Source organism: Oryx dammah, unplaced genomic scaffold (genome assembly GCF_014754425.2).
Source record: "Oryx dammah isolate SB20612 unplaced genomic scaffold, SCBI_Odam_1.1 HiC_scaffold_18, whole genome shotgun sequence".
Taxonomy (NCBI): domain Eukaryota; kingdom Metazoa; phylum Chordata; class Mammalia; order Artiodactyla; family Bovidae; genus Oryx; species Oryx dammah.
Window position 1 is genome coordinate 96,879,543 of NW_024070202.1, and position 25,411 is coordinate 96,904,953.

The 25,411-nt window shown below is 39.7% G+C and overlaps 1 protein-coding gene across 1 annotated transcript in view; it reads right to left on the reverse strand.

Moving 5' to 3' along the window:
- CHCHD3 (coiled-coil-helix-coiled-coil-helix domain containing 3) overlaps window positions 1–25,411 on the reverse strand; it is a 285,117-nt gene that overhangs the window by 179,998 nt on the left and 79,708 nt on the right. Inside the window, exon 4 of the mRNA XM_040259657.1 lies at window positions 5,655–5,772. Coding sequence (XP_040115591.1) covers window positions 5,655–5,772 — 118 coding nt within the window. The remainder of the gene's footprint in view (window positions 1–5,654; window positions 5,773–25,411) is intronic.

A 25,411-nucleotide genomic window follows, 5' to 3' on the forward strand; every position in this document is an offset into this window, starting at 1 on the left:
CACTCCTCACCCTTTACGTCCCACTCATTAGCTCCTGTGGTGTTCCAGTGTCCCCAGGCTTCCATGCTTTACCGGCAAATACTGTAGGTTGAACCATCCCTACTCCTCAACCACACAGGCAATTCCTACTCCAACATGCCACTCTGGCATCACTTCTCTGGGAAATCTTTTCTCATCTTCCCTACTTCCTCTCCTCCCATTTCCACAGCCTGAGTAGACTCAATTCCTCACTTATGAAATCGGCAAGCATTTATTGACTCTCTACTCTTTGCCAGGCTCCAGTATGTATTAGGCTCTCAAATGTGTGTGAACGAATGAATGCAGATACAAAATGGTTACGAGAAAGTCAGTCTCTGCTTTCACTGAAGTGAGAATTCTCATAAGGATATAAGTAGCAAGGCTCTATCACAGACTTGGCACTTTTTAACATTATTTTTCATGTATCTGTCTCCCACATTGCAGTGTGAATTCCTTAAGGATTTTGTCTTTTTCATTCATATAGCCTCAGTATCCAGCACCACCTTTTTCATATAGTAAGCACTCAATAAAATATCTGCCCAAAAAATGAAGGAAACTCTTTCACGTTTAGCTTTATAAGCTCCAAAATATTTAAGCAACTATTTCCTTAAGTAAATTGTGGCTTCTTTTCAAGTTTAGATTCAAAAAGAAATAAGAAAAATACTACAGTTCTGTGGTTGTAAAAAAAAAAATGACTAATGTCAAACCAACACAGTTTAGTACAACAGAAAGGAGTGAAACAAAATGTTAATTGGCTTTAAAAAAAAATGTAAATGCAAAGTCCTTATTCTTTAATTTTAAAAAAAATTAATGACACAGCAAATATTAGGTTTAGATATACGGGATCTCAGAGACACACAAATGGCAAGTCACATTAACTTTACAGGTTTCCCAGCTTAGTCCTTTTAATCAGTCTTTCTTTACATAGTTGCTCTCCTGCTCCTAAGCCACAGTCCTTTCACATGAATTTTAGTTAACATTTTCAAGCAGTTAAAATTAACAGTGAAGTTCTTTTACAAAACTTCTGGGTAGAATCAGGTGATGAAAATGCTGGTACCTGTCCGTGAGAGGTAGGGTGAGGAATTGGTACGCTCTTCTTAAATCGAGAGCAGGGCCCGTGGCTTCTCCAGCTAACACAATCCTTCCAAAAAGGAAAGTTTTCATCTGATCCTATTTTAAAACTTCAACAACAGGGCCATCATGACTTTGCCTTTCAAAGAGCTTCAATAAAGCTAGCTGCTACAACAACTGTGGGAAGAAACCGCCTGGACTCGCATCTAAGGAGACAGCAATCTAAATGTCAACTGCGTGTGGGCGGAGGATGGGAAGGGGGAAGAGGAGTTTTATTCGCAGCACCAACAAGGCGTCAGTTTGGGGTTTTTATCCTTCCCCCTAGTTCTACTGAAAGACAGCTTTCCAATTCCTTCCAATGTGTGAAATCCAACCTTTACTCTCTTGCTGGCTGCAATATTTGGGTTCTAAATAGAGAGGAAGACACCAACGTTTGGCCATCACTCAGAAGAGTCCCACATCCTGGGGTTAAGAATGGCAGCCGTGGGGGTCCAGCACTCAGCAGAACAACGCTAAGGGTCCTGGGTGACTCTCACAGGAGTCACGGGTTCTGAGGACGCCCACTGCCACAGCCTGGGGATCAAGGCACTGATGGACGATACAGGCTTGAAGTCGTGTTCCCCAGCACATGTCCCACAGGATGGGGAGATGCAGACTCTGTGTATACATGGCAGGCGGGGGTGGAGGGACAGAAGGAACTTTACACCTCCTGAGCACGGACTATACATGCAGCAATGCCATCTCCTTAGGCATTTCCTTTACACCGTTTTCATAAGGTGTAATTATGGTAAAATATACATAATCTAAAACTTACCATCTCAATAACTAGAAGTGTATAGCTTCGGGGTATAAAGTGCATTCAGACTGCTGCAAAACCAATCTCCAGGAATCTTTGCATGCTGCAAAACTAAGACTCCAGACCCATTAGAAAGGGCTCGCCACTCTTCCTTCCACTCAGCCCCTTGAGACCACCATGCTGCCTTCTGTCTCTGAATGTGACTACACCAGATGCTTCCCACAATCAGAATCACACGGTATTTACCTTTCTGCGACTGGTTTATTTCACTTAGCATAATGTCCACAAGGTTCATCTAAACTGCATAGTACGTTAGAATTTCCCTCCTTGTAAAGGCTGATAACACTCCATCGTATGTATATGACAATTTTGTTTATGCATTAATCTACTGAGGAACACATAGATTTCTTCCACCCCTTGGCTATTATGAATAATGTTGCAATGGACATGGATATACAAATATCTCTTCGATGTCCTGCTTTTAGTTCTTTTGGATAAAGAACCAGAAGAGTGAGGCCTCCCAGGTGGCTCAAGCAGTTTAAAAAAAAAAAAAAAAAATTCATCTGCCAATTCAGGAGCCACAGGAAATGCAGGTTCAATCCCTGGGTGGAGAAGATCCCTTGGAGGAGGAAATGGCAAGCCACACCAGTGTTCTTGCCTGGAGAATCCCAAGGACAGTCCATGGGGTTGCAAACAGTCAGACATGACTGAGGGACTGAGCATACACACATGCCAGAAGAGTGGGCTGCTGAATCATACGATGATTCTAGTTTTACTTTTCTTGAGGAACCACCATACCATTTTCAAAAGCGACTGTACCATTTTACGTTCTCAGAACATCCTTGCCAATACTCGTTACTGTCTTTTTCTAAAAAAACAAAACAAAACAAAACAAACTTTTATTTTGTATTGGGTAGGGCCAATTAACAATGTTGTCATAGTTTCAGCTGAACAGCGATGGGACTCAGCCGTACATATATATGTATCCACTCTCCTCTAAATCTCCACTCCATCTAGGCTGCCACAAACATTGAGCAGGTCCCTGAGATACCTTACTGGTAACCTGAACCACAGTCATCCTAAGACATAAGATGATCTCTTAGTAACTTTAAACATTTATCCCTGTATTATTTTAATAATCAGAGAAAATTCAGTGAAATGCACTCAACCATTAAAAGGAATCATGCAAATATACATTTACTGGCATAAAAGGCCTTAAATAGTCTAAATTTTTTTTGATATGAAAGTTACTGTAAGAGTTACATAAAACTACATATACTACTATCTATGTTTGGAGAAATACAAATATACATATTAATATGAATGTTTTATACAGACTCAGTGCAATGTGAAAAGGAATATAAAACAACAAACCAGAGAGTTAATAGCAATTATCTCTGGATAATGGTAATCTAATTGATTTTATTGTTTTTGTATTTATTTCCTGATCTATACCCAACAAATATGGATGTCTTCTATAATAATGAATAACAACAATAAAGGTGATAACATGGTAAATAAGTTGGGAGTCACCAGGTACCCAAACTGCTGTAGGCAACCATGTTGTTGTGGCCAAGAACTACACTTAAATATCTGAGAATCCTCAAGCCAGAACAGGATCCTCTGGATCAATTATAATACTATTGCATAAATTCTACTTTTAGTCCCAACGTGTTTTGAGGACTCTGTTTGGCCAATTTATGACAGATTTAAATTAAGGAGTTGTCAGTAATTTGCCACCCAAACTGTATGACTCCAGAATCAATAAAGAAGAGATCTGCAAAAAAGAATATATAATGCCAATTTCGTATGTTTAACCCAAAAACAAAAATATATAGATAGGAAACAGAGAGGATTTATAAGGTACATGGAAAATACGTGCTGAAGATACACTGCTCCAACCCAACTGCGTTACATAATATTCTAGTTACTGAGGTGAGGTGAAGTCGCTCAGTCGTGTTCGACTCTTTGCAACCCCGTGGACTGTAACCTACTAGGCTTCTCCATCCATGGGATTCTCCAGGCAATGCGTTAAGAAATTTTTATTTTCACATTTCTTGTGAAAATTCTCTTTTTATGCCTTCTCATGTGCAAGTGTATTTAATGAGTTGTTTTTTTTTTTTTTTAGTCTTTATCTTGCTTATCTCCCTGAACTAAAAGAATAAGGTAACATATTCGAATTTAGACCAAAAGAAGTAGAGAAAAGAATGCTTCAAAGAGAAGAGGCAAAAGCTGGAACACAAATAAAAATGAGAACCAAGGGGTTCTCTGCCCACTAGAAACCTCGAAGCTTGCTCCACAACCCCCACCTGCCACCCTCCACCATAAGCACTATTAAACTCTCTCCTCTCCATCCCTGACCCTCCAATTGGGAGGCTGTAACCTTCATGGGAATGACCCTTAACACATGGGCCTGACATGTTTTCAACTTCCCCCAAAAACCCTCAAACTCAGGAGCACAACAGATGTCATAATTAAATTACTTGACACCTAACACTTTTAATTCTGAAATTATCCCCCGTTCACAACGCCGTGACTTTCCTTCCACATCCCTAGGCCTCAGTTCCACTCAATGTGTGTATCCTCACAGGGGCGCTGGCCAGACCCTAGACATTCCTTTCTTAGTCCATCACCTCTGTTCTGGTTTACTGCCCACCATGTAGCCTGGATCCTGAATTAGTCACTGAAGAAACGGATTCCGTACACATTGCCTTCCTATATTCTCTACTGGCAACTGGTCGTAGGTTAGCCTCTCAAAGGAAGGACCAAGAGAAAGAACAGGAGAGAACAGAAACTAACTCTTTTCTGATTAATTGGTAACAATCCCCAGCTGCCTGCTGGACTAGGGACATCCCCTGAGTCTTGCATCCCAAGCTCTCCACTATATGGTTACATTTCTCTCTCCAATGAGTTCCCAACCATATTCCATTGAGAAGACAGGGAAATGACATGAGGGTTTCCAGGAAGGCTAAAGTGAGCACTGAGTAGTCAGGATCCCAGGCTTCACCCAGAAGAGCTGCACTTTTATTTAACAACAGGAAGATGTCCAACCAATCATGTTGCATGCAGAAGACACTACCGTTCAGCCATTAAAAACCACATTTTCGTGATATAAAGGGTATGTTCATGATGTAAACACGATGTACAGCAGTACCCAAAGTCTTCAATAGGTAATAGACCTCAGAATAGAAATTGTCTAGAGGAAAACACCTTGGGGTAAACCGTGGTTATGTGAGAGTGGCAGATTTATGGGTGCCTCTTAAATTTTCTGCTACTAATAGTCATTTTTAAACATGTTTATGTAATCTTTAAATTTCTAAAAAAATATTTTCTTTGAAAAAATTATTTCCTTTCTTATAAAAAAATGGTTCCCTTTTCTGAAGTCCAGAAAGTGATGGATCAAACCTTACTCGCCTCTGCGGGAGTCTTCCCAGCTAGCATCTGGTGGCTGCCAGCAAGGAGAGGACCAAGCTAGGCTCTCACCCCAGAGGTTTCAAACACAACTCGGGTGGGAACAAGCAAACAACATCCCTGAGGTAAGATGCCTGTGTCTCTGTGTTGATCTTTTCTTCAATAACTCTCATTACACCTGCCTTAAAGTCCTTGATGGCTAATCTCAGCAAAGTGTCAGCCACTTATAAAAGGCAAAGATAAAGAAAATCTAAGCAGAGAGCGTGAATATCATCCACACTGGAAGTTGGCAAGCTTTTCCCAAACATCAGCGGTCTCCTTGTAGACAAGACCCTCCTACTAAATCTTTCATGCTCACCAGGTGCTTTGCCTTCGCACGCTCCTCCTCACTTGATATCCTCTCACGAAGGATAGCTCTGGTCAACTGCTCGTTGGCAAAAGCCTTCTCTGCATCCAGTTCTTTGCTTTGCTTCAGTCTGAAAAGACAACAAAGTTCTAACTTAGAAAAAAAAATATTTTAATAGTTGACATCATGTGTTTAATGGAATACTTAAATAAAAAGAAACAGTCATAGAGTTAGTAGCTGAAGTCATCTTGGCCTAAAATTTATCATCAGCAGGTACATTTTCTAATAAATCTTCATGCAGCCTTTATCCAAGCATTTAAAAGAAGAGAATTTAAATATACCAAGAGGCTAATCAATCTACCTGCTAAATTAGTTTTCACTAAGTTCTTCTTATGTCAAATTGAAATCTGCCCAACTAAATATTCTATCCCTGGTGACTCCATCTGCCCTCTGGAGATAAAAGTAATACATCTGATTAACAAGCCATCTATAAGACAAATATTTGAAGGTAACCATCACCCTCCCATCAAAACTGACTCTGCTATTTATTGTCTCTATACGAGGCATTGTGCAAGGCACTTGATGACACAGTGCTGAACAGGACCAGGCCCCGATCTCATGGACCTGACATTACCGCAGGAAATACAAACACTATTAAAAGATCTTTCCTCCCAGTGAATCTCTCATTTCCCAACAATCTTTATCTGCAAAAATGGCCAGACCTTTCAGGAGCAGGGTTCCTCACTTGTGGGATGACTCCAGTTTGTCCCTTAGCTCCAAACTAAATGTTAACACTGCAGACGTGGTCCAGCAAAGTAAGACAGCGGAACATCACCTCCCGAGATTCCCAACCAACGCTAATTCTACTAATGAAGCATCTGACTGCATTAGGTCTATCAACCTCATCACACAATTAGATCATACTAAGCTGCAATCCACTACAACCTCTCTCCTGTGCATGACAAAGATGTGCCTGGGCCCATAAAGGTATTCAGTAATCACTGAGTGAGAGTACATGAGGCTAATCTCATGGACAAAGATTTTGATTGCCTCTTCTTCTTTGAGAGAAAAATCGCTCTATACCATCATATCCCTGAAGTTATAAGCCATGCTATAAAAAGAAAAAGTAAAATTGGTATGTTGCTATAAGTGAAATTCTGAGTGCAATCTACTTCATAAGTGGGAATGATGAGAACCAAATTGAACTCAATACTAGTCTATCAAATTTCAGTTTTAAAAAGGATTCTTGAAAAGAAAAGAAAACTTTTGGTTACTAGTTTTAAATTGCTGTATCATCTTGATACTCTGAAATTCTCACAAATTGATTCTAACAGATAAAATCAGTTTGTAAAATACATTCCAAAGTGATAATGCTTTTCCCCCTGAAAATTAAATCTGTGTAAACTTATGTCTTGAATAAAGATAAATAACAGAGGCAAATATATTTTTACCCAAATAAATCCTGGAGTTCTAGAAAAGGAAAGTAACATGAGGAACAAAGTGGTCCCCATAAGGACAGCATGCTGACAACTGCTGAAGTTACTGCACCAGATTAGACAACAACAGACACAAAGCATTCTGCCAGCCCATCACTCGGAAGCAAAAGGCATGCCTTAGATTACAAGTGAGGCGGAAACGAAAAATAACAACGACTATAATCGACAGCTCACCCGCTATATGCAAACACTGTGCTAGGCACTTTATATACATTCATTAAACTAGTATAAAATACACATTTTTATTTATTAGTTCTTGGACATAAAGCGAGTTCTTCATAACTAAAGCTTCTCAAATCTTCCACAATTGGTAAAATTTTAAAGTATTATTCATCTTAATAACATTTTTTCTGAGTTTACTTGCATATGGCATAAGTTTTCATTATAAATGGAGTTAAAAGTAGCTCAACTTTGGAAATATAAAGTTAGAGCAAAGTTAATTAAAAATGAAGCAATAACGTAAGTGCAGAAGTCTTCCATGTTATAGTAAAAAACTAAAGATTATTCAGCTTTCAATATCTAATGCCAACCCTGAGTCTAAACCAAGGCTCTACCACTCACTAGTTGAGTGTAGTTAACCTCCCTGGTCCTGTTATTCTCATGAGTAACACAGACTGGTGTTAACACCTACCTTACAGGATTCTGTACACAAAAGCACTTAGCAAAGCCTGCGACACAATAAGCACTCAATGCATTAGGTAAGCAGCAGTAATAACAATAGTATCCACTATGGGATCAGGAGTACAGAAGCAGCAGTTATTTTCTGAAAAGAAGGAAATCTCCACATTCATTAAATATACCATAACTACATATCGCTTGGTCCTCTCCATCTTTTTTCCCCCAATTCTTCAAAATTCTGCTTTATTTTTATGATCAAACACCTTTAACAAGTAAATCGACTATAATGACTCTAATAGCCCCCTCCTTGCACATGTTCCTTTCTTTGTTTCCCATAAGGGCAAGGATCTGGTTTGCTTTTTTCCACTGTTATATACCCAGTGCTAAACAGTGCCAGCCCTACACCACAGGTGCTCACAAAATACCTGATTATATGCATGAATGAATGAGTGGCATATTTCTGACTCACTGGAAAATGGAAAACAAGCTGCAGAAAATAGACTGGGCGACTTATGAAATTAGACACCAACAGAGCTCTACAAAGGTCAAGCCACCGTGATGCTAAGCATCCCAAGTGGGATGATCCTGGACCACACCAACCTAAAGAAGGCTGTTTTACATTTCCTAACATTTCAGAGCCTCTAAATTACCAACACGAGATCAACCCTGGGATTTCTTTGGAAGGAATGATGCTAAAGCTGAAACTCCAATACTTTGGCCACCTCATGCGAAGAGCTGACTCATTGGAAAAGACTTTGGTGCTGGGAGGGATTGGGGGCAGGAGGAGAAGGGGACGACCGAGCATGAGATGGCTGGATGGTATCACTGACTCAATGGATGCGAGTCTGAGTGAACTCCAGGAGTTGGTGATGGACAGGGAGGCCTGGTGTGCTGCGATTCACGGGGTCACGAAGAGTCAGACATGACTGAGCGACTGAACTGAACTGAACTGAACATACTTGACTCTTGGTTGAAGAGACATTGGGGGGGGGGGTGGCACAAACTGACCAAAAAGAAATTCTCCTTATTCTTACAGTTACTTTCATTTTCTTACAAATAGACCTGTTCAAATTCTCAAATAGTTTATTCTAAAGGAATGTCTGAAAATAAAATGAAAAAAAGAAAGGTCTGTGCAGTGACAGTTTCCTGAACAGAATTTCGTATCTTTAAGAAGTCTGGCAGTAAAACCCAGAACCAATCCTCACTACCTATTAGCAGTTTAATGGTACAATCTAATAAACATTAGTTTTCTTAGCTTTAAATTTTGAAGGCTGAGGTTTATATAGCCCAAGGTTCCTAAACCACTAAGAACCCTGTTGTTTTAAAAAGGGGAGTAGGGGCAGGTATGAGACAAAATAGGTCATTATTAACTTGTGTTTCCAAAGATTTAAGAATTATCTCAAGATAAAACTAAACATACCAAGTATCTTGGAGAATACATTCTCTTTTTTTATTTACTGGCATCTCCCACTTATTATTTCAGATCTCCTGGTCTAACATTATTCTACATTAAGCCCTTGATTTAAGTTTCATTTAAATTTCCTTCTTTTAAATACATATCTCTCCTCATTTAAATTCTCTACAGTTTTAAGCAAAGAAGTAGGAGTTTAGTGTAAACTTTTCTTATTTGCATTAAGTAATTGGATAGCTTGCCTAAGCTTAATGAAACAAATACCAGTCAGCTCTGTCCTTATACCTCAAACCCTAGCAACTGAGCTCTTGTTTTCAATATATTCTCAACCAGGTGAGAGATGTAAGATACACCAGCAAAATGAATTTCTAAAAATGAGCCAAATCTCTTATAATGAACAACATTACACGTGTCCTTTAAATGGAAAAAATAATAATAATTTACTCACATATGTTCAGTTCTTATAGATATCTGATATATAAACTGTAGTTTTTACACAAACTGTATTTCAGTTTGTGTAAAAACTGACCAAAGAACCTAAGGTTTTATTTAGAACCTAAGGTTCTTTATTTCAAAGAACCTAAAGGTTTTAAGAAAATGGGAGGAGTATTTTTAAAGGTAACTTTAGCTGGGCATGTTTTATAGATTCAACTTTGTTGTTGTCTATGAAGGAGGCATTACTATTTAAAAACATATATATGAGAAAAACTGAGATGTGGAAAAGCACACAGGAGACATGAAATGACTGGATCTGGTTTCCAAAGCCATGGTTCTTAAACCTGAAGAGTCACCCAACCAGCAACACCACCACCACCACCAGGAATCAGCTTTCATTACGTTGCTCACCTTTGTGGTCGTGGAAGGACAGTTTTCACAAGCCACATTACTCATAATTATTTTAAAAGAGGCTCCTTTTAAAATTTGCTTTCATTATATCAAGTCCGAGTTTGCCAGAGTCAAAATTATTACCAGCCCTTTCCCAAAGTGGTTTGGCTTTCAATGGCCCTAAATGTTTCTCTGAACCTGGTCACTGCTCATTTGGCAATTCACAAGTACTCAGATTTATCTTCATGTAGGTTGACACATAAGTAATGCTACACAATTCTAGCTTAGAAAATTACTTTATAATTTAATATATAAGGCCATTATATTACTGAAGGAAAGTTGATAAGAACCTCAGATAATGGGTGAGAATAAATGGGAAACTGAGACTGTTCCAGATAAAGTGATTTGAGGAAATGATTTATCTAAAATTGAACTATGACCACGACACACAGACTATATGCATAGTACTGCAATGTACTTAGACTGTTTCAAACACTAGAAGAGAAAAATGAGCGACTATGACCACAAAGGTCAGTTTTAATGCTAATGATGAATTTTATATTAATGTATCATACTTTGCCAGAACATGCTGAGCTAGCATTCAAAATACTGTTCACTACTCTTCTTTTCAACAGAAAAGCTGAGCTGGTAATCTAACGAACTAATTATTAAGACTATTAAAAATAATGACAAAACAAGTATACAGCTTTCTATTAATAAGACTTTACCAAAATGAAAGTACATAGCAAGCTTAATATTTCTCAGCTCAAATAATTTCAAATCCTAGAAGGAAATACACATGCGCTGTATATAATACGGCCATGTGCTATTCACACACAGTACGTGTATATATACTGAATGTGTGACATCTGCATGTCTAACAGACAAAGAGTCAGCATTTATTAATGCTTGCTTTGTACCAGGAACAGGTCTACGCACTTGACGAGTGTAACTCATCTACAATCCTCAACGGCACCCCTATCAAAACTGTTTTACTCTATTTCAGATGAGGAAGCTGAGGCACAGAGAAGTTTTCTAACAATAAGGCTTTACAGGATTTATGAAGTAATCTGCCTGGGGTCACAAAGCCAGTGAGAGAGGTGCAGCCAGGCAGGCTGATTTCAGAGCCTGCATTCTTACAGAAGATACACACACACATAATACATATACACTATATGTGTGTATATATACATATTAAGCCACGGGACAGGGGGAGAACTTTGTCTTATGCATCACTGTAACTCGGACACTCCACAGTGCCTGGCTCTTGGCAGGCATTCAGTAAGCACTGTTGAAAGAAATTAACAGAGGATGAGCCTAATTTAATACAATGGAACACAGGTACTCTTTATATAATGGTAATTTAGCAAGAAATGGCACTGTTTTGGAAAACTGAATGACTGCAATCTGGCAGACCTACAGTCAATCAGTATTACCTAACCAGCATTAAGACTTGGTTCTGAATACAACCAAGAGGATGTTTATTTTGGTCATCTTTATTTCTACGCAAATATCATTTAAAATGTCATTCAGAATTTAACAAAGTTTACTTGCTTTACACAAGAACATTTTTCTTTAAGTGTTTTTGTTTTAAAGCATACCAAAATGTAGCCACAATCTGGGCATTTTCTTGCATGGCTTTCAAAATGAGGCCTAAAGGAAAAACAGCCTCTAACTGGAAGCCTACAGCTAATATAGGTTACCTACAGCGAATATAGGTAAATATGGGGGATTTACCCAGAGTTATAATCCTAAATGGTTCTCATCTCCTCATTTGAGACAATTACCTCTTGTTCACACATGGCATATTACTTTGTACTTCGAGTCCCGATTTCAAGTCTCACTTGAGAACAAGTTCTACCTACCCTGGATTTTCTGGGACCATTTGTTTATCAAATACATTCTCTTACTGCACGGAAAAATAGATCTGTATGTGAAAAGAATTCTGGTTTTAGTTCACAAGTTAATGTCACCATATCCAAGTCCCACATCCCCCTCCCGCAGGAATTCACAATTAAACTTCCGTGAGGAAGTTACACAACACCCCAAAGCGCCCTTGACTTGGCCTCTTTCTTATCTGGCTTAAATGAAACATTTAGAGGCAGCTTAAGCTACAATACCCCTCTTTTTCTCTTGAGAGCATACACCAACTGTTACAGTCCTGAAACCACAGGTGAGCAACAGTGGCAGCACACACTGGACTGCGCTCGGTCAGCAGGGCTTTAGGCAAACTGCTGCCCAGGAGCTGTAGCAGGGGAGGCCCAGGCGGGACCTGTTACTACTGAAGACTTGCTTTCAAAGTAGCTACGCCCCCTCCCTTGAGAACATGTATCGGATGGGCGCTGCAGTTGTTTATTTACTAAGATGTTGAGGAGGACCACAGAGTCTTCCTAGGGAAAAGGAACCAGAGGTCAAACGCAGGTATCTCTGGGGCAAATCCCTCTAATGGGCCCAGGTGGACAAGACATCAACTTAAGCACTGGCCTCATCCCAGATGGGCTTGAACCCAGGACAGATGGCAACATGAGATGTCCTCCTGAAGATAGAAAACTAGGACAACATTCCTGGTTCAAGTGACCTGTGAGACATGGATGGGCCCAGAGCTACAAAGAAATGACGGCAACTTAGTACACACCCTTACATATATAAAAGATACATCAAGTTTTCTGTACTTACATTTGCTTTTTATTAAAAGACACATTTTCACCAGAACACATATTTTGAAATTGGCCTTGTTAAGTCAGTAAGTCTTGGTAAACTTTTGGTCAGAGAGAGAGAAGATATCACTGTTCACCTTCCTAAGATTTGTAAGGGAAAGAATCAATACTTTTCCTCTTTTCTATTTCAAAGGACTTTCAAGCTTAAACCCAACTGCAACCTCTCACCCTCCAAATACACAAACATATACACACCACCTAACTCACTCCAACACTTTTCATGGTAGATGTTTTAAAGTTAAAGCTTAGCAGATACTACCATCAATCCCAGAGTAAACATTTTTAAAGAAAGAATAATTACCGAACATCTTTTTATTATTTTTTAAATCAAGCAGTCTTTGAATTTTTAATCATTTTTGATTCCCATGTTGAGCTGCTAATTTGATTAATGCATAAAGGTTAATGACTGTTGTCTTTAAAATCTGGCTTGTTATCAATACATAATTGTGCCTTTTTGTTCTGTTTAGGGCTGACAACCTTCATTTGTACCTTTTCTCGTATTTCTTCTGCTTGGTACAGCTTTACCAATCCAGTAATTTTTTAACTTTTATTAAAATTAAACAAATAACTTTGTTTTACTTGTATGTCAAATAATACATAGCTCTTGGTGTGTGTATGTGTGTGTTAAAATAATCTGGCACCCTTGATCTTTAAGTGGGCAACTGTGATCAGTCGCAATTATTAATAGTTAGAAACTGATACACTTAACTTTATTTCTTTCATTTTATATTTTATCTACCATTAATCTTACTTTGGTCTTATTTCTTTTTCCCCTTTCCTTATTTTCCCAGTTATATCAAGTTACTATACATGCTCTTCCCATCCCAAAAAGATCTTTGGTATTTTTCTTTGAGATTAATGATCATTCTCTTTCTGAATATTCACAAACACTTCCCTACTATTGTTTAAAAACAAAATTCCTACTATTTTCTCAACCACCACCCTCTGCAAAGTCAGTAAGATGCAATCATTTGAATGCTTTGACTCTTAACCCCAACTTTTAGCTAAGAGTTCAGTGCTTTTAAATTCATACAATTCTTAGTTTTCCCATTAAGAATTTGTCTTCATTTTCAAAAACCCTTATTAGTAGCTTTATCAGATGTTCCCACTCTATCATCCATGTATCGATACACAGTGAAAAGATGGATTCTCACGGGTGCTGTTACTCCTCTCCACCTTTCCCTGGTTAAGATCTCTGTTATAATTAATTTGCAATTTGGTTCAAATTCTTTAAGAATCTTCCTAAGATGGACCAGCATGTCAGATTTTTAGCTGTGACTCGGTTTCATACGCCCCTACTTTGTGAAGTGGGAGCCAGGAGTCTCTAAACCCCATGCCTGCTTTGCAGCTGGGTCCCTGTTAGGTTCTGCCAACAGAGGGTGCCAGAGGGAGCCCACAGGCTGGTGGAGGGAAAAGGAATGCTCCAGTCTGCAGTCTCCGCCTTCCAGCATCGCTCAGGCCTCACTGCTCCACGCCAGCAGCAGCCCTTGTTCCTGCAGCAGCAGTTCCATCCAGTTTGCAGGCTGCTCACACCTGCAAAAGCAACCTTCCTGCACTTCCCTCTGGAAACACCAGCCATGCCTACCTGAAGGGTCCTCAGAAATCTGGGTGCCAGAACCACTGGCCTCCTCTTCCCTGGGTTGCAGCTCCACAGAGCCCCTCCTCCCAGATTCAGTGTTTAACTCCTAACTTCCTGCCAGTGTTACCTCTGGGATAGCTGAGAGCTGCACTGTCAAACACCGCTGAAATTAACCACACAAGGCTACCAAGCCCATGAAATCTGTCCAGACTGAGATGTGCTGTCAGTATAAAATACATACTGGATTAATACTGAGTATGGAAATAAGAATGTGATATGCCCCACTAACATATTTTTATATTGATTATATGTTAAGATTATATCTTGGATATACTAGGGAAAATAAAATCTTAAAATTATTTCCTTTTTTTGATGTGGCTACTAAAAAAATTATAATTACATAGATGGCTCACAATATATTTTGAGTAACAGCACTGCCTGTGAGTTGCTTTGTTGTGGCTGTTTTGCCTTTTCAGCTCCTAAATGCCTCATTAACAATTCTTGCATTAAATTCTCTCCGCTAAAAGTAACTGATGAGTTCTGTCTCCTTAGTGGATTCTGATTGCTAGTTGTTTACAGTAATAAGTTCTCCAAATCCTTACATATCTGTAAGTCTCTTTCTCACCCTGGCAGGTGAACGAGAGCGCAACACAGAATTGGGGGCTCTCAGCCCTTTCTCAGGAATCCCTAGATGTCATTCTGCCTTCGAGCTTCCAGTTTGGCAAAGAAAGGCCTAAACCCGGACCGATCCCATTTCCTTTATAAATTAGTGGTTCTTTCTGTCAGGAAGCTTATAAGATTTTCTCTTTATCCTTAGAGCTCAGAAATTTTAGCAGTCTGACCAGGTGCACGTCTTTTCTCATCAATCCCTCCCAGAATAGAGGCCTCTCAATTTGCAGCCTCCAATCTTTCTTCAGTTCAGCGAAATGTTTTTATATCATTTAATTATCATTGCTCCTCCCTCCCACTTCCCTTTATTTCCATCTAGAATTTAGTCTATTTCATCAAATATACGGGGTTATTCTCCTCACCATCCTTCAATATCCATGAAATCAAGACATACCGTAAAATCAGTGTATCTTACCAACCAAGTGGCAATAGTCGCCAGTGCTACAAACACCAAAAGCACCATTCAAATATGCCAACAGTTCTTGCCAGAAGCACCTTTTTTGAGAGGCTTTCTCCCAAGCTGCTGCTTCTTTTCATCTCCTACTCATCAGGGCTCTGAACTACGTTAAGCAGGGGTGCCTGCTCAGTCCACTGTCAAGGGAACCAAGAGAAAGTCTCTCTGCTCCTGTCTCCCACCCTCTACCCATTCAGAGCAGTCAACAGCGGCAGAGAAATCAGAAGGATCTTTCCACAGCATTCAGATCGACTGGGGCCAACACTGGTGATCCTTGTGGTGTGCCAAAACTAACCTACTGGCTCACACCCATCCATCAGATGCTCTACTAAGAAAAAGCAGCTGGGAATTAGATCGAAATTGCAATGAGAAGACAATGGAGATGCTTTCAAGCCTCCAACTGCTCCCTAGAAGCCTATCCACCTTTTACATTTCCATCCAACTTTCTTACCCCACATTAAAGGGTTACTACTTAAAGAGTTTTAGGGCAGGGGGGAGGGATTGAAAGTGCTGGATGGGGCAATCTGGGGCACTGTACATTAATTCTTATGGAAACCATCTCCCTATATTGTGTCTTCACTATAAGCTGTTCAGTTCAGTTGCTCAGTCGTGTCCGACTCTCTGCGACCCCATGAATCGCAGCACGCCAGGCCTCCCTGTCCATCATGAACTCCCAGAGTTCACTCCAACTCATGTCCATTGAGTCGGTGATGCCATCCAGACATCTCATCCTCTGTCATCCCCTTCTCCTCCCACCCCCAATCCCTCCCAGCATCAGGGTCTTTTCCAATGAGTCAACTCTTCGCATGAGGTGGCCAAAGTATTAGAGTTTCAGCTTTAGCATCAGTCCTTCCAATGAACACCCAGGACTGATCTCCTTTAGAATGGACTGGTTGGATCTTCTTGCACATCCATACATGACCACTGGAAAAACCATAGCCTTGACTAGACGGGCCTTTGTTGGCAAAGTAAGGTCTCTGCTTTTGAATATGCTATCTAGGTTGGTCATAACTTTCCTTCCAAAGGAGTAAGCATCTTTTAATTTCATGGCTGCAGTCACCATCTGCAGTGATTTTGGAGCCCAAAACAATAAAGTCTGACACTGTTTCCACTGTTTCCCCATCTATTTCCCATGAACTGATGGGACTGGATGCCATGATCTTCATTTTCTGAATGCTGAGCTTTAAGCCAACTTTTTCACTCTCCTCTTTCACTTTTATCAAGAGGCTCTTTAGTTCCTCTTCACTTTCTGCCATAAGGGTGGTGTCATCTGCATATCTGAGGTGATTGATATTTCTCCCGGCAATCTTGATTCCAGCTTGTGCTTCCTCCAGCCCAGCGTTTCTCATGATGTACTCTGCATAGAAGTTAAATAAGGAAGGTGACAATATACAGCCTTGACGTACTCCTTTTCCTATTTGGAACCAGTCTGTTGTTCCATGTCCAGTTCTAACTGTTGCCTCCTGACCTGCATACAGGTTTCTCAAGAGGCAGGTCAGGTGGTCTGGTATTCCCATGTCTTTCAGAATTTTCCACAGTTTATTGTGATCCACACAAAGGCTTTGGCATAGTCAATAAGGCAGAAACAGATGCTTTTCTGGAACTCTCTTGCTTTTTCCATGATCCAGCGGATGTTGTACTTTCCTCAAAAAAAAAAAAAAAAAAAAGACACCTTGTTCCTATAAGGAAAGAGTCCTGAATATTCATTGGAAGGACTGACACTGAAGTTAAAACTCCAATACTTTGACTACCTGATGTAAAGAGCCAACTCACTGGAAGAGATCCTGATGTTGGGAAAGATTGAAGGCAGGAGGAGAAGGGGACAACAGAGGATGAGATGGCTAGATGGCATCACTGACGTGATGGACATGAGTTTGAGCAGGCTTCGGATTTGGAGATGGACAGGGAAGCCTAGTGTGCTGCAGTCCATGGGGTCACAAAGAGAAGGACACGACTGAGCGACTGGGCTGAACTGATAGAGAAACAGTCTCCCTGTACCGCAAGCACTATGCAGTCTTTCCAGATACATACGGGGTAGAAACTACCGACACCAAAACAATCAAATAAGAGCAATTTCACAAGGGGCTAGACAACACTGTCCAGTTTTACAGCTGGGAGAATCAGTGGAGAGAAGAGAAACCACCTATATCACAGAGTACTGCTTTGATTAAGTATTACACCGTAGTAAGTTCAAGATTAAACTCCACGGCAAGCACCTATCCTACAAGGCTGGTGAAGTGCTCAGCCAATTGCCACAAAGCGCAGTCTAGCTGAGAGGAGGAGGACATCCTCTTTGGAAAGCTGAAGAGCAAATGAAGCTGCATGTGAAACAAGGGGACAACCCACCTCCAAAGGGCATGTGCTGCAAAAGCAATTCTGTTCCCAAAACACTATTTGAAACCCACTCCAAGGAAAGGATAGTCAAATTTTGTATCACTGAGCACGGCCACAATTGTTATTGTTTGCTAGTTAAACACAGGCTTGCCAAAAAAACCTCAGGAAGTCTCACTTTTGAATGAAGACGGCCCCATGCTTTTTACTCCAACTACTCCACAACCTCAAAGCAAATATCAAGAGTTGAAGGGGCTTTCTCTGTGAGACCAGGCTCATCTTTCCATTTAAAGTCACCTTGGACCACACAGGAAGTACGACAGCCAGCCTCAGCACCCACCATGCCCACCCCACACTGTGCTGTCCCCAAACAACACGATCCATGTTCACGCCTCTCTGACACTATTCATCAGCTAAAATTTCATTCCTTGGCAGGTGTTTTATTTCTAGCATTCCCTACAAAATCATGGTGGAGAAAAAATAAATTCAAATAGAAACACATTGATCTGAAAGCCACACTATTCAGTACATTGGATTTCGTTTTAATTTTCACCTTAAACACAAAATGAGACAGCAGAAACACGTATCAAAAGAGCAACTGAAGTGAAACTCTGTATGATTTTACCTACTGTCATCTTAGGGTAACTCCTGTTCATTTCCTTACTTGCCATTTCCCCATCTCTGACTCGCAAGTTAAATCACAGACATACTTTAAGAAATAAGAATTACCATTCAGAACGCACATCAATGACAAAAATAAAAGAAACAAATGGAGTTTCCTAAAATGAAAATGCATTAAAAAGCACTTTTCAGAAATATACTGTGCAGACCGTAGTGTGAGGACAAGGACTCGCCCTGCAGGAGACACAGCGGAGCAGAGAGGAGCCAGCCAGAACTCAGCTCCTCTTTATTCCAACAAAGGCATTCAGACTCATGTTTCTCTCTCTGTTCCATTTCAGTTCAGTTGCTCAGTCAGTCATGTCCCTCTCTTTGCAACCCCATGGACTGCAGCACACCAGGCTTCCCTGTCCATCACCAACTCCCAGAGTTTACTCAAACTGATATCCATCGAGTCAGTGATGACATCCAACCATCTCATCCTCTGTCATCCCCTTCTCCTCCTGCCTTCAATTATTCCCAGCATCAGGGTCTTTTCCAACGAATCAGTTCTTCACATCAGGTGGCCCAACTACTGGAGTTTCAGCTTCCTTCCAGTGAATATTCAGGACTGATTTCCTTTAGAATGGACTGGTTGGATCTCCTGGCAGTCCAAGGAACTCTCAAGAGTCTTCTCCAACACCACAGCTCAAAAGCATCAATTCTTCAGCACTCAACTTTCTTTATAGTCCAACTCTCGCATCCATACATGACTACTGGAAAAACTATACCTTTGACTAGACGGACCTTTTGTCTGTTCCATTTGTTACTTTTACTAGGGAAAACTTTAGATACAACTTATGTCATGCAAATGGAAAAATGCGTAACATTCAACTAATAACAGCTATCATTTATGGAGTACCTCCATATGCCAGGAATTTTAACAGGAGTTTTACACACATTATTTCATTAAATCCTAACAAAAAAACCCCAGGGAGTTGTTGCCATTCACCTTTCAGAACTGAAGAAACCAAAACTGAGAGAAGTTTAATAAACTGCTCAAAATATGGGGCGGTAATTGTTTTCTACCTTTGTAACTCCAGACACCACGTGCAAGTCACTATACTAGGTGGTCCTGACTGTGTGAACTAAAACGTCCAGTCAAAGCTCCCCAAAGTAAAACATTCCGTGTTCTGATCCAAATATTAATACGCGCGTCCAGATTTTCCTCCCTCCCTTAACGAAGCCCTTCCTCCTTCCATCTGTCAATGGTGGACACAATCTACTGGCCCTGATGCAGCTGCAAATACGAACACAGACGCTGATACTACATGGTGACAAGTGGCTGTCAGACTATCCAGCAAGCGCTTCCATGCTTCTCTTTTTCTACCCACAGACTCCTGAGGTCAAGAAATACTGCTACAGTGCTATTTCACAGGCACCAACCCATGTATAAAATTACATGAATGAAGAAGCAAAAACTAAAGAGTATCATGCTGAGTATGAGTGCCAAACACCATGTATGACACTGTGAAAAATCCAGAGGTTTGTGATGGTCTTTTGCCCTTCAGTTACCAAGGCTGAGAAGGTTATAAATTACTGTCTAAGCTGCTTTGCAAAGGTCCCAGTGCCTAGGCAGTGCCCAAAGTTAGCAGTTACAGAAGTGGGATCCTCCCAAACCCCTTCACTAATCCACAGTGTAATTCTAAGTGAGAAGGAAAAGGAAGCGTGGTGTTGGAGTGAGGAGGACATGTGCTCACCAGGCTTTTGAAATGGACCACTGACTATGGGGCAGACTATCAAGAAGGGAAACACGATGGCATGGGAGCAATATTAACTACAGCTAATTGTTACACCCATGTTTAACAACATAAAAACTTAGAAATGGCAGGTAAACTGCACCGACCCACACAAAGGAAAATACTTTCTGGGTGTTAACAACCATTTCCAAATTTCAACTATATTACAGGCCCGAGGAACCGAGGCTTTTTAATTATGCAATATTCGTCACTGACACAGTGTTCCAATCCCACGCAGCACGAACCATGTTAGCTAAACCAACAAAATGAATAATTTAACTCCTAGCCAGCGGGAATTCGCTATGCCACGTTCATTATTTACCTCACAACCCCCATTCCTCTCATTTTTGAAATAACAGCTGTAGGTGTTCAAGATGAGCCCACTGGCTACTTACACAGATTCTGATTCACATTATCACAGGAAAATCAATCCATCCTTCATTTCCAAAAAAAAAAAACAAATCAAAGTCATCAGGGCTGTACCATCAACCTTCCCTCTTACTGGTCTTCCTCATTAAATTCTAACCCATCAAATGCCAATAATCACTAATGCATAATATAATCAAGACAACCGTACTTCTGATAAAGCTCATAAGCTATGCTGTTGCCACAGCACACACACACACACACACACACACACACACACAAAGTATCTCCTTAGCAATGGTGTATTTTCACAACTTTTGCTATTTTAACTTTCTTCTTGCACCAGAAAAAAAGGATTTCTTTTCTTTTTCATTAAGAAGGGACAATTTTAGCATATTAGACAAAATGTTTCTATCATTTTCCTTCCTGGGAAAAATTTTATGGACTCTCATTGTAACTAACAGGACTGTGAAAAGCAGCGAGAAACCAGATGTGTTCCTGGTGATCCACAACAAATTTTGTCAGAGCCCAAAGCTTGAACTCCATCACTCTCTCACTCAGCCGAGTATCAGAAGCCTCCCAGTCACTCCACAGTGCGCAGGAGGCCTCTCCAGCTTCTATTCTGCAGAGATGATAGCCATCGTGGAGATGTGAAAAATTGCCCCTGAAGCAGATACCGCAGTTTTATGAGCAGCTAGAATTGTACTAAATTGTACTCAACTCCTAGTTAAAACAATTTTGAAGATAAATAAATACTGTCAAGGAAGAAAAATTTCAGGGATAACTATAAATTTCATTAAGATATATAGCAGATGTTACATGCAACATGAATATTCATCCCATCTGCCTTCTACTACAATCCATTTTATCTTTACAGTGATATCCAAATATCTCAACGTAAAATGCTTACACGATACAAAAATTCAATGACAACACGTTTGTGGTGCAAACAGTTTTGTCATTTTTTGCTTAGTTCAACATGACTAAGTTCGTTAATGTATTTTGACAGACTTGCATAACATCCTAAAATGTTTTCAACAATGCAGTTTAGGCCGCAATGCAATATTAATGAGTGAATAATGTTCTTGAATATAAGGTTTAATATTTAATGATTCAGAGTGCTGCCTGGATTTGATGTGGAAGAAAAATGTGGTTTGGAATCACTTCATTTATCTGGGGACCTGCAAAAAAGACTACGGACTCCAGGCAAACCTTTAACCTAAACTTTGAGCTGAGGTCTCAGGTGTGAAATGGATGCTTTGCCAACTGGATTTCTAGACCTTATCAGTATTCACAATATCACACCATCTATCAAGTGTCATTCAACAGAATTTTTAAATTACTAGGAACTCACACATCTGTGCCAAGAGGTGTAGGGGAAAAATAAGGAGGGTTAGTGTAAAAACAGCATTGCGTGGTCTATCTACATTCAAATATACTGAGGAACCAAATCTGCCAGGAGCATCAACATGTCAATTTGATTATTCATAGCAAGTTCAGATCAATAATGACTTATCTCCATATCTTCTATATATATAAAGAAAAGCTGCTAATCTAAAAAACTTCAGGGAAGCTGAAACTGAAACCATCTAATCCAATGAATGGATAATCCACACCCACTATAGGACTTGCCTCATTTGCAAACCATACTATGTCTTACAGACGAGCATAAAAAGAACAAGAGCAGGATTGACTGAAATCAGTTAAGTAATACTCAAAACCTCAGCACTGTGAAGGACTGTAAAGCACTCCTCACTGGAATGTTACTATTATAAAACCCCAGTCAAAGGATGTAAACAATGCCTAATGTCCCACATTCGTCGGCACGCACAGTTCACAACAGCCAAGTCACTAATTACGAGGTTAAGAATCGACTCTGCCACGTAATGATTTCTCAATATAACCTCTCTATTCTGCTGGTTTTCTCAGGAAGATGGGCACAGTCACACCCTCTGTCACACAACTGTTACAGAATCAAATTAAGTGATATTGGTAAGCACTAAGTCAAATGAAAAGCATTCATAGCAATGTGAGTAAACAAAGAAAAACCTGGGTAGCATTTACCAAGCACCTGCAATGATCTTGGGAAAGGCCTTCACTGACATGATCACCATGGTGGTGGGAACACAAAGAGCAACAGCAATTTCTATGTTGCCTCTTTTAGTTTCTACAATAAAGGAGGAAAATAAGCACGAAATAATTGAGGAATCAACACAAATATATGGCTGAAATACTTTCTCATCCTAAACTTTCGTAATGTCTTATTTTGATAGTTTATAAGATATCTTCATTTGGGGAAAAAAAAGTGTCAGTGATACTCAATGCTGTATTAACCAATTTGATATAACATGTTCTTATCATTAATTAAAGTATTTATTGAGTATGTGTTATGTGCTGAGTGTACAAAGCACTATGTTAAAAAAATTAAAAATCAGTGACTCTACCATCAACCACAGTAACATCCCTTCCTTTATGTCATAACATCTAAATAATACTACTAAGTTCACTTTATTCCATTTTTACCAGATCAGCAACTATATCAAAAATTATTTCAAAAAGAAGTAAAACTGTTTTCAAATGTGTACTGTAGAAAACTTGAAAAGCTTGCCAATGATACATAAACAGTCTTAGTTCATTGTAAGATCTTAATTACCACCACTGCCACGGAGAGTCCATTTTTTTCTGTTTAAACCATTTTAAAGAATTGATGCTATAATTCAAAGAAAATTAATTAATTTCTCCTAAGCATCAGTCCTGATGCTCCTACAGGTAATGATGGTGTCTCTTTAAGGGTGCATAGATTGAGTAATTAGTTTTCTCAAGTGTGAACAACTGAGACGAAAAAGCAGGTATTTACTTGGCATTTTCTACACACTCCAGTCCAAAAAAAATATTAAATTATCGATGCATCAGCTTTTACGTTTATTCTCCAGTTTACAACGTATTTAAGGGCAGAAGAGAATCCTTAGGGAAATGACAGGAAGAATACACAAGAAACTGTGAATGATGGTTATCACTGGGGAGCAAGATGGGGTACCGGGCTTAGCTTTTCTCACTTGTGATATTGACATTTTACGTAAACTACATTTAAATAAAATAAGTCAGAGCAGCACTGACTATTAGAAACAGAATGCAAACTAAAAATGCAGTTTTAAATTTTCTAAATCACATGAAAAAAAGTAAAAAAAAACAGGTCAAATTCATTTTTAAAAATTCATCTGATTTAGCCCAATATATCCAAAATATTATCACTGCCATGTGTAATCAATACAAATTATTAAAGAGATATTTCATATTTTTTTCATAGTGAGTCTTTGAAATCTGGTGGACATTTTATATTTAGAGCCTCTGCCAATTTGGACCAACCACACTTCAAGTGCTTAACTGTACAGGGCTACAAAAAGTTTCAAAAGGCCTATCAAGGCGTAAGTTAGGTATTTTTCTTCCTAAATTTCAAAGCGACAAATAATAATAAATAATAAATAAATGAAAACTTCTCTTATCAGTTCTCAGCTCATGGCAAGCTACTGTCTCACTACTGATTTCTAAGATCTTTATCCAACCCTTGTATGCTATTTACTTTCTTGGTACATATATATTTCATGTGCAATGCCACTGACTGTCTTCATTTCAGGGTTTTAACTATTGACACATTAGCAGAAGTGGCTACAGCTAATCACCTGGATCTCTTCTCAGAATATCTTTAAAAAACTAAACACAACTGCATCCTTTTCCGCCACACATAACACTGCCAACATTCCAACAGTGGAGACGCACGGACTTCATATCTCCCAGCCCTTGAAAACAATTTTCCGAGCAAACCAAAAAAAAAAAGTGTAAGGCATCAACACATAAGGAAAACCATCAATTTTAGAAATCATGTTACCCAAAAGAATATTTTTCAAACGAAAAGCTACATTGAGTTTTTTAAATCACTTGTTGCTCTGAAAAGAATAAAATAGTTCTCATTTCTCCCACTTACCACTTCAGGCATGCATGCATGCGTGTGTAGTTGCTCAGTCATAGCCAACTCTTTGCGACCCTTAGGACTATAGCCTGACAGGCTCCTCAGTCCAAGGGATTCTCCAGGCAACAACACTGGAGTGAGTTGCAATTTCCTTATCCAGGGGATCTTCCCAACCCAGGGATCAAAACTGCCGTCTCCTGCATTGCAGGCAGATTCTTAACCCGCTAAGCCACTGAGGAAGCCTCATTCCTGGGCACACTCTTGAAAAAAGATTATCAATGGCTTATGTAAAAGAGAACAAATTCATATAGCCTCCTTTAGCTTATCTATCCTGTATTTTCACCAATATAAAGATTTTCTATACTTCTTAGTAAGAATAAAGGCAAGAAGAAATAAGAAAGGGCATTTGAAGAAAACACTATACAACTAGAGAATAATTCTCTGAAATGAATGGATGGATGGATGGATGGATCAGATAGACAAACATATTTATAGAGCATGTGCTATGATTCTGTGTAAGTCACTAGGCTATGCTAAGAAGTTTACACGGAGTATCCCATTTAATCCTCAAAATAACCCTGATTATAACCAATGGTAGGTGTCATTACTGTCCTCCATCTAACTTATGAGTAAACTGACCCTTGAAGAAGTTAAGCAATTACTATGTGGGCTCCAAACTAGTAACCTGTAAAGCTGGAATTAAAGCCAAGTAGTCTGACCTTTCGGAGAAGGCAATGGCATCCCACTCCAGTATTCTTGCCTGGAAAATCCCACGGACGGAGGAGCCTGGTAGGCTGCAGTCCATGGGGTTGCTAAGAGTTGGACACAACTGAGCGACTTCACTTTCACTTTTCACTTTCACGCATTGGAGAAGGAAACGGCAACCCACTCCAGTGTTCTTGCCTGGAGAATCCCAGGGATGGGGAGCCCAGTGGGCTGC